Source organism: Crocuta crocuta, unplaced genomic scaffold (genome assembly GCF_008692635.1).
Source record: "Crocuta crocuta isolate KB4526 unplaced genomic scaffold, BGI_CrCroc_1.0 scaffold152, whole genome shotgun sequence".
Classification (NCBI taxonomy): domain Eukaryota; kingdom Metazoa; phylum Chordata; class Mammalia; order Carnivora; family Hyaenidae; genus Crocuta; species Crocuta crocuta.
The window spans coordinates 4,413,770-4,426,381 of NW_027528798.1; the positions used below are offsets into that span (position 1 = coordinate 4,413,770).

The 12,612-nt window shown below is 49.4% G+C and overlaps 2 protein-coding genes across 2 annotated transcripts in view; both read right to left on the bottom strand.

Annotated features, from left to right (window-relative positions):
• The window catches only part of ATP6V0D1 (ATPase H+ transporting V0 subunit d1), a 37,472-nt gene extending 26,690 nt beyond the window's left edge, over window positions 1-10,782 (bottom strand). The window contains exon 1 of the mRNA XM_077755595.1: window positions 10,556-10,782. Coding sequence (XP_077611721.1) covers window positions 10,556-10,685 — 130 coding nt within the window. The 5' untranslated portion in view covers window positions 10,686-10,782. The remainder of the gene's footprint in view (window positions 1-10,555) is intronic.
• A 771-nt stretch (window positions 10,783-11,553) lies between these two features.
• AGRP (agouti related neuropeptide) lies at window positions 11,554-12,344 on the bottom strand. Its single transcript, XM_077755495.1, has 3 exons — window positions 12,215-12,344; window positions 11,951-12,036; window positions 11,554-11,736 (listed from the first exon to the last, which is right to left on the bottom strand). The coding sequence occupies exons 1-3, from the start codon at window positions 12,342-12,344 to the stop codon at window positions 11,554-11,556; spliced, it is 399 nt and encodes a 132-aa protein (XP_077611621.1).
• Window positions 12,345-12,612: the final 268 nt, after the last annotated feature.

Sequence of the window (12,612 nt, forward strand, 5' to 3'; positions counted from 1 at the left end):
AAAAAAAAAAAAGGCAGGTGCTGGGGCACCTGCCTGGCTCAGTCAGTAGAGCATGAGACTCTTGATCTCAAGGTTGTGAGTCTGAGTCCTATGGGGTGTAGCAATCACTTAAAATTTTTAAAAATAAAATAAAATAAAAAACATTTAAAAGCAGGTGCTTAATAACCCAGAAACAGGACAATCTATGCCATGGCACACCCCTCCAAGATGGGGGCCTTAGCTTTTCCTCCCCTGTACACCAAAGCCCAGCACTCTGCCAGCACCAATAATGAGCTGTCACCCATCTAATCATATAAATACCTATTGAGCATTCACTCTGGCTAGGCACTGTGCTGCTGAATCCTCACAACCTACAAGTGATTGCGTTTTACAGGTGAGCAAATAAGCTTCAAGATGCTAAATCACACGCTTAGCATCATGTAGCTGGCCAGAAAGGAAGCCGTGGTCTACCTGACGCCCCGCCTCAGGTCCCAGCAACCCAGGGAGACCCCCAGGATCCCGACCCCAAGCAGGCACAGATGATTTACAGGAGAGGCCACTACATCATGTCCTCGCACCTATTCCTTCTTGATGCAGACCCTCCAACAACCACTGAGCCCAAATCACAAGAACAGCTACAAGTCAGTAAAAACGGCTAGGGTGCTGTAGCAGGCACCCTGACTACAGTGGTGGCTGAGTGGGGAGTCTGACAGGGGGCCATGGATCAAACTATTGGAAGCAGACTTGAGCACTCGGGGACAGAGGTTCTTTCCATTTCATTTCCAATCTAACAGCCCTGATGTGGGCTATGCTCAGTGTGTGCCACTTAGAAAGCAGGAAGGCAAGACTAATACATTCCAGAAGGGCTTTATGCAAAATATTTAAACTAAGATGTTGGGGCCTTTCCTCCTCTACCATCCTGAAACCCTGGTCACATAGAATGCCTACCTTGAAGAGTCCTGGATGGCTCGCATTTGCCTATGCTAAGGCCACCTCAAAAGGCCCTAGTCTTGGGTACAGACACTGGCTCCACCTCAGAAACCAGGCCCAAGAAATCACTGAGTAAATCCATGAAAAAGTGTGTTCTCACCCAGCAGAGCAAGTTCTGACAAGATCCCTGGGGCAGGGCTTGTGAAACAGAGGCTAGCAGGTCCTGTGCTAAAATATATAACGGTGCAAGATGTAATCAGGGAATGGAGAGCAAGAAGGGGTGTGTGTGTGTGGAGCAGGTGAAGAAGGAAAGAGAAAAACAGCAGGATGAGAGGTGAGCTGTACCTGGACAGAGGCCCTGGGTCACCAGCCCTCAACTACTGCCTGGGCTGAGTCTTCAAGTGTAAAGAGAAGGGGCCCATAGGGGGTTCCATAAGACTCAGAGCAGCCCCACAGGCTGTGAACCAAAATCTGGAAGTCAAATGCCCAGGGTCACCAGCAGAGTCTCTGGTGACAGGGTGGCTGTTGGGTGTGAGTAGCTTCTCTTTGCAAACTGACATGTTCTAATTTCCCTTATTTTAGACATCTTTATCAGATGTCTTAAATTATAAAATATTTGTTCACTGCAATACATCCAAAGAGTACATAAAGTAAAAATTCATATGTTCCCCTCCCAGCCTCTCTAATCCCTCTCTCCAGAGGCTGCTACTCTAGACCAACTGGTGTTTGTGCTTCCCAACACTTTTCCATGTGCAGATAATAACTTATTAAAATGGGAACATATTGACAATATATTTCTAAGTTAGTCCTTATAGAACTTCGTGCTTTGTACCACTTGGCATAGTATCCCACGGCAAGGACAGAACGTGGGTTATTTAACCATACCCGTCAATGAATCCCTGTTGGCTCTAACGGGTTGCTGTTACCAGCAAGGATGGTGTGAACACCTCTGTACATGCCATTCAGTGCTAATCTAGAGGGGTACAATCCTATAAGCAAGGCTATAGGGACCCAAGAGTCCATACACAGGCATGTTTTAACAAGGTGGTGAAAACCTCTCCCCCAAAAGGTCCAAACTGAGTCACCCTTCCACCAACTTTACTTTTAGAATTAAAAAATATATATGTTTAGTCAAAAACAAAAATCGCCAGCATGCCCAGTCCTGCAGCAGAATGCATGGCAGGGAGCAGAAGGGGAATCCCTGGCTGTTGCTCTCCCTACACCACTTGCCAAATCAGGCTCCATGCCAGGTGTCCTCGTCAGACCACGCTTGTGTCCACTTGGCCTGCCCTTAAAGCTGTTCTCCAGCCTCCTGGCAGGACTCACAGGCAGGATTGGGCTTCTAAGGGAGACGTGCCCTGGCTGCGAGCCAACGGATGGCCGAGCGTGGGCTGAAAGGCTGCCAGCCAGCCAGCGTACTGACTTCCAGATTGGTATCTTTACTGCTACTTCCCCTGAGCTCCAGACCCACACGGCCACCTCCCTCAGACTCTCCAACTCAGCACGTCTGAGACAGAACACCTCCTCTGCCACCACCCATCTATACCCCAAGCCATCTCCTCCTCTGGTGGTCCCATCTCAGAAGCAGTTCCAGCAACCCCCCACCCCCATTTAGGAAGTCAGAAGCCTGACTTCTAACCCCTCTCATTGCTATACCTGATGGCCTAATCTTATGGCTCTCATCCTGTAAGCTGGTGCCTGACCCAATCCTTCTCCCCTCATGCCACCCCTGCCCCAGTTCTGCCCAGGTTTTGCCACCTGGGGAGCTGGAATAGCTGCCTGCCTCCAACCTGCCTCCTCCTATATCCATCCTCCAGAGCCTCAGACCAAGTTTCTAACTGCACCAGCCTCCTATCCCCACTCCTTTCCCAATTTCCCGCTCTTCACCTACTGAGGGACCAAGTCCAAGCTGGCCCATGGCAGCAAGAACTCCCTCCTGCCCTTCTCAGGCCTCCACGCCCACTCTAGGGCCTCACCCTCTTGGGCAGCAGCAAGAAGTTAGAGAGGAGATGGCTGCCATAGTCACCACCAATGATCTGGGCCAGCTCATCAACTACTGGGTATCAAGAGTCTCTTCACTCAGCGATGCCACTGCCTGAGGAGTTGGGACAACATGGATCCTCAAACACTGAGGGGAACACTTCAGGTGTGTATGGAGCCAGGCCCTCATAGCTCAGAGACTCCAAGTGCTTGCTGCCTTCATTCCGCAGTGCAAACTCTCCCGAGTTATTGCCTTCTTCTCAACGCCCCCTAGTTTCTCTCTCTTGCTTGTGGCCAGTGGACTGTCAGGACTGTGTTATCTCTTCCTTCAAAACACATCGGACTCTGAGGAATTTGGACTGAGGTAAGCTCGTCTTCCTGTCCAAACAATGGTCCTTTAACTTCACTAACTCAATACAGTCTCCTTTGACCAATAAAATGCAACATACAAAATTATTTACAGGCAAAACTATAAACAGACATTTCCCACACATTGACCTTGACCCTAGCCCTATGAATCTCTATCTTCCATTCTTTTTTTATCGTTTTACACATTCCTTCTGAGCTGTGTGTCCACCCAAAGCTTTTCTTTTTTTTTTTTTAAATTTTTTAATTTTTTTTTTTTAAATTTCTAGGGGAGAGAGAGAGAGAGAGAGAGAGAGAGAGAGCGTGAGCAGGAGAGGGTCAGAGAGAGAAGGAGTCACAGACTCCGAAACAGGCTCCAGGCTCTGAGCTGGCAGTCAGCACAGAGCCCGACGCGGGGCTCGAAACCACGAACTGCGAGATCGTGACCTAAGTGAAAGTCGGAAGCTTAACCGACTAAGCCACCCAGGCGCCCCCACCCAAAGCTTTTCATGAACCAGCCTGATGCACCTATTCATAATCAGCTACTGTACATCCTTGACGTATGTCCAACTCTCTCTTCACTGTTCCTAAAGTTCCTCTGACATCCTATGAAGTGTTGTGTTTCTGAGACTGCTAGTGCCATTCTTCTTCCCACCTCCTTGGCGTCACTGATTTTTTAAAGTAACAGCTTTACTGAGATATAATTCATAAGTTATACAATTTTCTCACTTAAGTATACAATTCAATTGGTCCTAGCATGTTAACAAAATTGTGCGATCATCAGCACCATCAACTTGAGAACATTTCATCCAAAAGAAACCCTGTACCCTTTTAGCCATCACTCTCCACCTGCTCCTATCCCCCTAAAATGTACCCTGGGCCTACTGTACATTCAATGCTGTCAGCCCATTAGACAGGCACACTTGCCCCCAGGCAAGACCTGTGTGACATGTTTTCTTTACCCGCTCAGAGGCCCAGTGTGGCACTTGTCTCCTAGGAGTGATGGAGGGAATGACCACGGCAGGAGCAGCTGGCTTCCCTAACCGTTCACTCGGGACCAGGCCCTGTGCTTACACTTCATACATGCCTAGAAGAGATGCTATTAATATTTCCCACAGTACAGCTGAGGACAAATTACTTGCCTACGGTCACAAAGGCAGTAAGTGGCTGAGCTGGGATTAGTTCCCCAGTGAGCTCTGCTCTGTCTATATTTTATCTCTGCCCATACACTCCATGCACTCTTGTCACCTTTTAGTCCCACTCTCCTCTGTTCTCATTAAGGTCACCATGACCTCTAAAAAAAGGTCACCATGATCTCTGAATGGCAAAACCAAGTGGAAGGCTGTCTGACTTTATTTCAATCTCTTGGCCACATTTAGCATTCATCACCCCTTCTTTTTCAGGTTCTCTGCTGGGGCTACCTCCCTACTAGGGAATGCCCTTCACCCTTCTGGCAGGACCCCTTGCTTAACTGGAGCCTTTCCTGGAGGAGGGTCCCATGTTGGGCATCTCCTCTTCAAACTCTATGCTCTCTCTCTTAGAGACAGCAGCCACACTATTACCCTGATTCCCAAGGCTGTATCCCAAGTTCAGACTCACTCCCAAGCACCCAAAATAGCTTCTATACCATCACTCAAATGGCTCACAGATCCCTCAATGCCATCTTCTGAGTCTTCCTCCAACTGTCTTTTCTACATCCCACTATCATTTCACTCTGCCGCCTACACAGTTGCCAACACCAGAGATGAGGACATTGGCTTTGACTCTTCCTTCCTCCTCAGTTCCCTATCCAACCCTTCACGTCCTATCAGTTCCTCTTCCTAAGATTCCTCCATGATGATCCAACGCCAAAAGCAAGCTGTCATCATCTCTGACCTGCATTATTTATAAAACTCTGCATATTGTTCTTCCCACCTCTGATATGGCCCCCCACCCCAGCCAATCTACTTTTCATACTGCAGGTACACTCTAAAGTACAAGTCCAATAACTTTACCTGCCCATTCTTCACTGAGGACAAAGCATTTCCTCTACAGCTTTTACAATCCTTTAAGAGCTGATTTCTGTCTTACTCTGCAGCCACACTCCTAGCCACACCACAGTTAGTGCTGAAGGATGTGCCATTCCTGGAAGACACCCATTTACATTAGCGTTTGCAGTTTCATGTGACTAGAGATTAGCCAAGCCCAGCCTAGAGTCTTGCTTTCTTGTTCCCATAAGACACTGTTTCTTGTGAAAAGATGTTGAAATGCAGGAGATGTTGTAACGAAGGCAAGGAACTCAGAACAAAAAGGGATAAAGTGTTCTAGAAGACAGCCAGCACATCATAATGTAGGAGTCGCTCAACTATGGTCTCTGAGCATCTAATTCACTGGCTCTCTTCCTCCTGAATATTATATTTCTTTACAAGAAGGAGATGGCTTGACTGGTCTAGGTGCCTCCATTCCAAATTAGGAAACTGGCATCTGGCATCCATCAGCTGAATTGTGACTGCATTACCCAGCTAGCCATATGCTTTTCTCTATTTTCCAAGTTCCTGAGTAAGAAGAGAGCTAATCCAAAGAAAAATCCTGCAAACAATGACCAGCCCAGTATCGATAACTCCTTAGCCTCATTATAATCTAAATACCATTTCCCACACCTGAATTCGCCACATCCAGACAAATGCTCTTAGGCTGAACCCAGGGTCAAAGCTAAGAGTTCAGGCTCAGAACTATTGTAATGCCTGAAATAGCTGCTTGGCTTGCTTATATGGCCCAGGGGCTGGCATACAGTAGGCCTTCAGGAAGTGTTTGTTGAATGAGCAAACAAACATTTGAACATCCAAGTGCACTATATATGTGCCTAATGTCTGAACTACATTGTACAACCTGAAATTTGGCAGGCCTTTGTGGAAGGTGGTGCTCCAGACCATCAGTATCCGCCCCCATACTCGGTGCTGAGTCAGAAGCTTCCTCTCCTGGGCTAAGACTGTTTTTCAAAACAAGGGTCTGGGTTCCCAAAAGATTTGTACTCTTGTCCCGCCCAATCTGCCACCCAGGGCTTCTGGTCCCTCTGACTGGCCCAACTATTTCTGCCTTGACATGCTGGACCCTCTGCCTGAAATGCTCTTCCCCCCAGCTCTCTGTGTGGTTGGCTCCTCAATGTTCACGTCTCAGTTCAAAGATCTTTCCTTCAGCGGGCCCTTAACCTGCCACACTCTCTAAATAAAGTTCCCCCATGATTCTCTATCATTTCTCCACTGTCACTCTCACGGGCATTGCCTTCAATATGTAATTATATATTTACTTTACTTTAAAATATTTACTTTACTTTAAAATAACATTAACAGAGGCACCTGGGTGGCTCAGTTGGTTGAGCATCCGACTTCAGCTCAGGTCATGATCTCACACTCCGTGGGTTCGAGCCCTGCGTCAGGCTCTGTGCTGACAGCTCAGAGCTTGGAGCCTGTCTTGGGATTCTGTGTCTCCCTCTTTCTCTGACCCTCCCCTGCTCATGCTGTATCTCTCTCTCTCTCAAAAATAAATAAAGCATAAAAAAATAAAATAAAATAAAATAACATTAACAGGAGCACCTAGCTGGCTCAGTTGGAAGAGCATGTGACTCGATCTCAGGGTTGTGAGTTCAAGCCCCACGCAGGGTGTAGAGATTACCTAAATAAATATAATTTTTTTTAAAAAAAATTTTAATGTTCTTATTTATTTCTGAGAGAGAGACAGCATGAGCAGGGGAGGGTCAGAGACAGGGAGACACAGAATCTGAAACAGGCTCCAGGCTCTGAGCTAGCTGTCAGCACAGAGCCCAATGCGGGGCTTGAACCCACAAACTGTGAGATCATGACCTAAGCCAAAGTCGGATGCTCAACCAACTGAGCCACCCAGGCGCGCCAATAAATAAAACTTTTTTAAAAAATAAAATAATAACAGCAGCTAACACACTGACTCAGTACTTACCATGTGCCAAGTTCATGCTAAGGACTTTATATGAATTATTTTGTTTATCCTTCATAACCACCCCATGAAGTAGATGCCTTTATTATTACCATTTTACAGATAATAAAACTCTGGACAGAGATGTTACATGGCCACAGAGCCATGAAATAGTAGGCCTACATTTGTAATTTCTACACTACGCCGATCTCTTCATATCTTCCCTCTGCTCCACTGACCTCCACCCCCAAACTATGAGGGTCAGGAGAATATCATGCAACAAAATATCTCAGCCCCTATCACAGTGCCTGGCATAAAATATGTGCTCCATAAGTATATGCTGAACAAATGAAAACGTTCAAAGTAATACTGTATGATTTCTCTTTGAATATCTCCAACCCACCTCCTCTTCCCCACAATTTCTAGCACAAGACTCAGCTCCCAGAAGGTCCTCTACATATCCAGAAACATTCAAGAGTTAAAAAGTGCTTTTGAGGGGGCACTTGGCTGGCTCAGTTGGTTAAGCGTCCAACTGCAGCCCAGGTCATGATCTCGCTGTTTGTGAGTTCTAGTCCCGCATCGGGCTCTGGGCTGACAGCTCAGGGTCTGGAGCCTACTTCAGATTCTGTGTCTCCCTCTCTCTGCCCTTCCCTTACTCATCCTCTGTCTCTCTCTCTCAAAAATAAATAAACATTAAAAAAATTTTTTTAAAGTGTTTTTGAGACCACCCAACTCTGTCCCCTAAGTTCACCAAAAAGGTAGGACCTCTCCAGGTTCTTTCTCCTATCTCTGAGTACAGACATTCAAGCAAGATGGGCAATGGAGAACAGATGATTTTCAGAGGTCCTAAGGGACTGAGTTCTAGCAGAAGAGATCAGTAACAGATGCCCTGATGGAGTGGAATCCAGGGAGGAAGACTAGGGTATGGTGAAGGGTATGCATTTGCCCTTCCTTGCCAAACAACACCCTCTGCCCGATGGCCTGTGCCTTCTGGGAACTGACCAACACCTGATGCAGATTCTTTGGAAACCTTGTCACTTCAGGACAGACCTACAGATCTCACTGGGACCAAATGCTTCGTTAGTCTCCCCTCCCCTCTCTCCTTTCCCCTGGAGATGGGGAAGCAAAAACATCCAGCAACAAAGGCCTCTGGTGTCACCTTCAGAAGAAGAGAAGGACTTTATGTAGAGGATAATGGGGTGTCTGGTCACTCTCGCTTCTGGTTATCCCCAGCCCCTGAAAGTTTTGAGCATCTCCAACATACAGGGTCCCAAGAATCCCAAACTCAATGTTGAGAAACTTCTAGGAAAACAGCACAGACAACCACAGGAGATGTGACTGGATGTAGAGGTTAACATTCTAGCCTAGCATGACCACAAAGAGGCTCTAAGATGGGGTGCTATGGGGGCTGGGCCTTGAAGAGCGGGAATCACTGGGTTTCATGGATACAACAAGGATGCAGAGAGAATGGCAGGTGCAGTGTGGTGAAAACAAGAGCTAACATTTATCTACCACATACTCGGTGCTTGTTGCTGGGCTTCATATTCACATGTAAAAGTTTGTTGACCAAAAAAAAAAAAGTTTGTTGACATATCACAACCTTATGAAATAGGTGATGATAATATATCACATGAAGAATCTAAGGCTCAGAGGTGTTAAATAACTTGTCTAAGGTAATCCAGTAATTGCCAGGGCTGGGATTCAAACTCAAATTTGTCCATCCCCGGGATCCATCAATGGACAATCGGAGTCCGCTGTCCACCCCCAAGAGTGTGTGGGGGAGGGGATGGCTTGTGTGAGGGAGAGGAGTATGTATGGAAGACCAAGGGAATCCTTGAATGTGACCCTAAAGGTCTAGATGACATGCCACAAGGCAGGCCATGTGCTGAGCAGTGTTGCAGGAAGAATGGCCTAACACATTTATGGAGGATAATGGTAGAAGGGCTGCTGGGAAGATGGGAACACAATGCCCCAGAAGCTCTACAGGAGGAGGAGGGACAGGCAGCCGCATGGGTGAGGAAAGTCTAGAAGAGAAACGAGTGTGCCAAATGCCAGTTGTTAATCAATGGTGTTCACCTTCGGATTTACGCAAAGAAAGATCTCCTTTCAGTCCCAGTCAGTCCACAAAACTCACATTAAATGCCAACTTTGTGCCAGGCCCTGCCCTTGGCAGCCTCCCTCATTTCTCCTTCTTTTCCCAGTGGGGAAAACGAGGTGACTGGCAGGCTCCTACAACCCAGCACTATAAAGTGCTCTCCTCTCTGCCCCACCTCCACTCTCCTAAGGGAAAGGAACGGCCTTTCTTGTATATTTATCTTAAAATCATAAAGTCCACAATTATTGTATTTTAATTTCAATGAATTAAAAATTTTAAAGGTGCTTATTTTCACTTTACTAGTCTAGTTTGCAAGGTAAACAATAACTGAGTTTTAAAAACTGAATCCTCTTTTAACTTCAAGAAGTTTTTGATGAAAAAATTTTCTCCACATGGTGACTCTTCTTCCCCCTCCAGCTACCAACCATGGGGCCAGCCGTACCTCTGCTCTCTTGAGGATCAGGAATGAGAACTTACAATCCCAGCCACAATGCCTTTCACTATCACCCGGGAAAGTAGGGACTCAGGAAGACCTCTAAATCAACGAATCTGATGAAGCTGGCCTTCAGAGAATCGATCCCAGTTTAGAGCTGAAGAAAGGGGAATCAGCTTCCCATCATTCTTGTGCTTTTTAAAAATTCTGTTCCAACAGGCAACCTTTTTGCTGAGGAGGTGGGATTTATTAGCTAAATACAAGTGTAGGGACTTGGAGGGCCACCCCTTGTTCCCCGAATCACTGCCTTCAGAAGACTCTGCACAGCCAGTGGTTCGGCGATGGCAGGAAACTCTCACTAGGTTGGCTCAGCGATTCCCCCGAAAGGCTCACCCCGCTCGCCAAGACTAAGACACAGTCACTCCAAATGCCTCGTTGAATGTCAGGCGGGAAGCGGAGGGCTTTTCCGCTTAGGTTTCCTACGCATTGCCACGGGGCAGTTCTCTAGCTACGTCAGAGTAAAGAGGCTTGGATGGACACCTCTCGCACCGACCAACCACTCTCTAGAGACCCTCTTTTCCAAACTACGCGGCAGGCATAAGGGGGAAGAGGCTGCCCCAAGCAGATGCTAACCACTGTGGTTCCTTTTTAAGGCCTTGGTTGCATTTGGGCCTGCGCGGGGCCGCAGGTGGAGGCAGATTCCCTTCCGGGGCGCCCGCCATCGGCCCTTGGATTCCCAGCCAGACCTCTTAGGCGCTTCGAGAACCCCCGCCTCCGGCTTCCCTGCCCAGATCTCGGAACCCTCGGGCCCGGGCTAGTCTCCTTGCCGGGCTTTCAAGGCCCAGCCGTCCTGCCCCGCGGCTCACCCTCGAGCGTCTCGCACTGCACCAGGTTGAGGTAGTCCGCCTGGCTGAGCACCCCAGCCTTCAGGCCGCGCACCAGTCCCTCCAAGTAGCCATTGTCCACGTTGAAGTAAAGCTCCGGGAAGAACGACATGGCTGCGGCGCGGGCGGCAAGACCGGAGAACCCCGATCGGCCGGCAGACAGCAAGATTCCAAGATCAGCTGACGCAGCGCCAGCAGCAGGCTGTCAAGCAGGTCAGGTGACAAGCGATCGTCTCACGTGACCACAATGGGGCAGAGCCCTACTGGCGCCCGACTTCCGGGTGGTTTCATACGAAAGCATTGCGCAAGTGTGGGCCCTCTGGCGCCTGCGCGGCTAGGGGTGGCTTGACTCGCGTCGGGGCTTGACCTGCTTGCAGTGTCGGAGGCCGGCCGCCTGGTGGCGCACGTGGCCACAAGGATTCGATTGGGCCCTCTAGCTTTCCAGGGTCTGGTACACCTAGCTCTAAGGGGCAGGCGGAGTTGAGATGGGAGTGGAAGGTGGTTCTTATGCTTGGAAATATTCCAGACTGTTGTGCCAGTCTTACCCCAAAAGGAGTTACGATTGAGGGGGGCGGAAGGCAGGCTTCGCTGGTGTCGCACGTCGAGTTAGCTGCAAGCTGAACCTAGAAGCTAATGCTTGCTGGCCCGCCAGGAGTTACAGCCCCTATGTACACTGCGCGCTGCACCCGCATTTATTGTACAAGATTATGGAGAGCTGGAGCCCGGCCCTTCTCTGGCTCCCCAACTGTGCCTGAGACCATGAAAGCATGCATGTAAGTGATTCAGATGATGGTAGCCCAGGCCCTGGGTTAGGTGTGTGTGTGGTTTCTTGGCTTGGCGAGACCCCCTCCCCCGCCTCCGCTGTGACTTCCATGACCTCCCGCCTCCGACGGCCACGTTCGAAATAACGCCACAGCCTTGGGGGTGGTCCCATCCTTTATTGGCTACCCCTGTCCAGCCCCGACCCCGACGTCGACCCACTAGGTACGGCTGCAGGGGTTCATGGCAGTACCCAGCTTGCGGCAATAGCAGAAGGCGTTGAAGAAACGGCAGTAGCAGGTGGCACATGGGTCGCAACACGGTACCTGGTGTCCCAGACAGGACTCCTGCAGCCTTACACAGCGTCGTGGGGAGCGTGGCTCGCGGCCCTCCGGGTCTAGTACCTACAGGAGTCGGGGAGCAGGAATGTAGCCATGGGCCTCCAAAGGCAGGTCCTGGGATCTCACCTACCTCAATCCAGGCTGGATGGCGATGGAGCATGGAGAGAATGGTCTACAGTATCACCCCAGTTGAGGGTGTCATGAGTTGGAGAGTGGGGATGATGCCTGATGTCTCCTCCCAGGATCTGTGGCCTCACTCCTTTCCCTGAGCACTTACTTCTGCCAAGGCCTCAGCCTCCTGTAGCAGAGCTTCTTCTGACTGTTCTGCACTTGTCCTTTTCAGTGGAGGCTGCAGGCCCAGGCCTGGAACAGATGATGTGAGGGCAGAGCAACCCGCACCCCCACCCTTCCCCCATGCACAAAACACCCACCTCCCAGGTCTGGAAGGGGAAAGGGGGAAGGAGGGCTCATACCAAGCAGGATAATTTGTGGCCAGAAGATATCCAGGTTTCACCCAGCTCCACCCCCTGCGTATACTGACCTGGTAGTTCTGGAAACAGGGCCCGGTCAGGCCTTCTGATGCCTTCCAGAGGGGCCAAGCCCATCTGAGCCTCCTGCATAGGGGGCAGTGCCAACAGCAGGGCACAGCTCAGCAGCACTGCAGTCAGCATGACCTGACCAGCAGGAAGACCCACCACTCAGTCCTTCCTCATCCTTGATGCACCCTCTAGGTGCCCTACCCCAGAGAGAGACCTCCCAAAGAACAGGAGTCTCTGCCCAACCGGAGGACTTACCTGTGCTTGCTGTTTCCTTGTCTGGAGAGATCCTGGCCACCTCAAGCCCACAGCTTATATGGCAGAGTCTAATGAAGGCCCCACACGTGACTGCTCCCTGCAGCGAGGGCATGAAGGTGGGGGCACAGTTCAGGCCTCTCTCCCT

What these genes read in the sequence shown, in the direction of transcription:
- AGRP (XM_077755495.1), bottom strand. Translation starts at nt 12,344, where the DNA reads ATGCTGACTGCAGTGCTGCTGAGCTGTGCCCTGCTGTTGGCACTGCCC. An exon ending in CCTGTTTCCAGAACTACCAG is followed by an intron (nt 12,037 to 12,214) that starts GTCAGTATACGC and finishes CATCTGTTCCAG; the next exon opens with GCCTGGGCCTGCAGCCTCCA. An exon ending in AGGCTGAGGCCTTGGCAGAA is followed by an intron (nt 11,737 to 11,950) that starts GTAAGTGCTCAG and finishes CGACTCCTGTAG; the next exon opens with GTACTAGACCCGGAGGGCCG.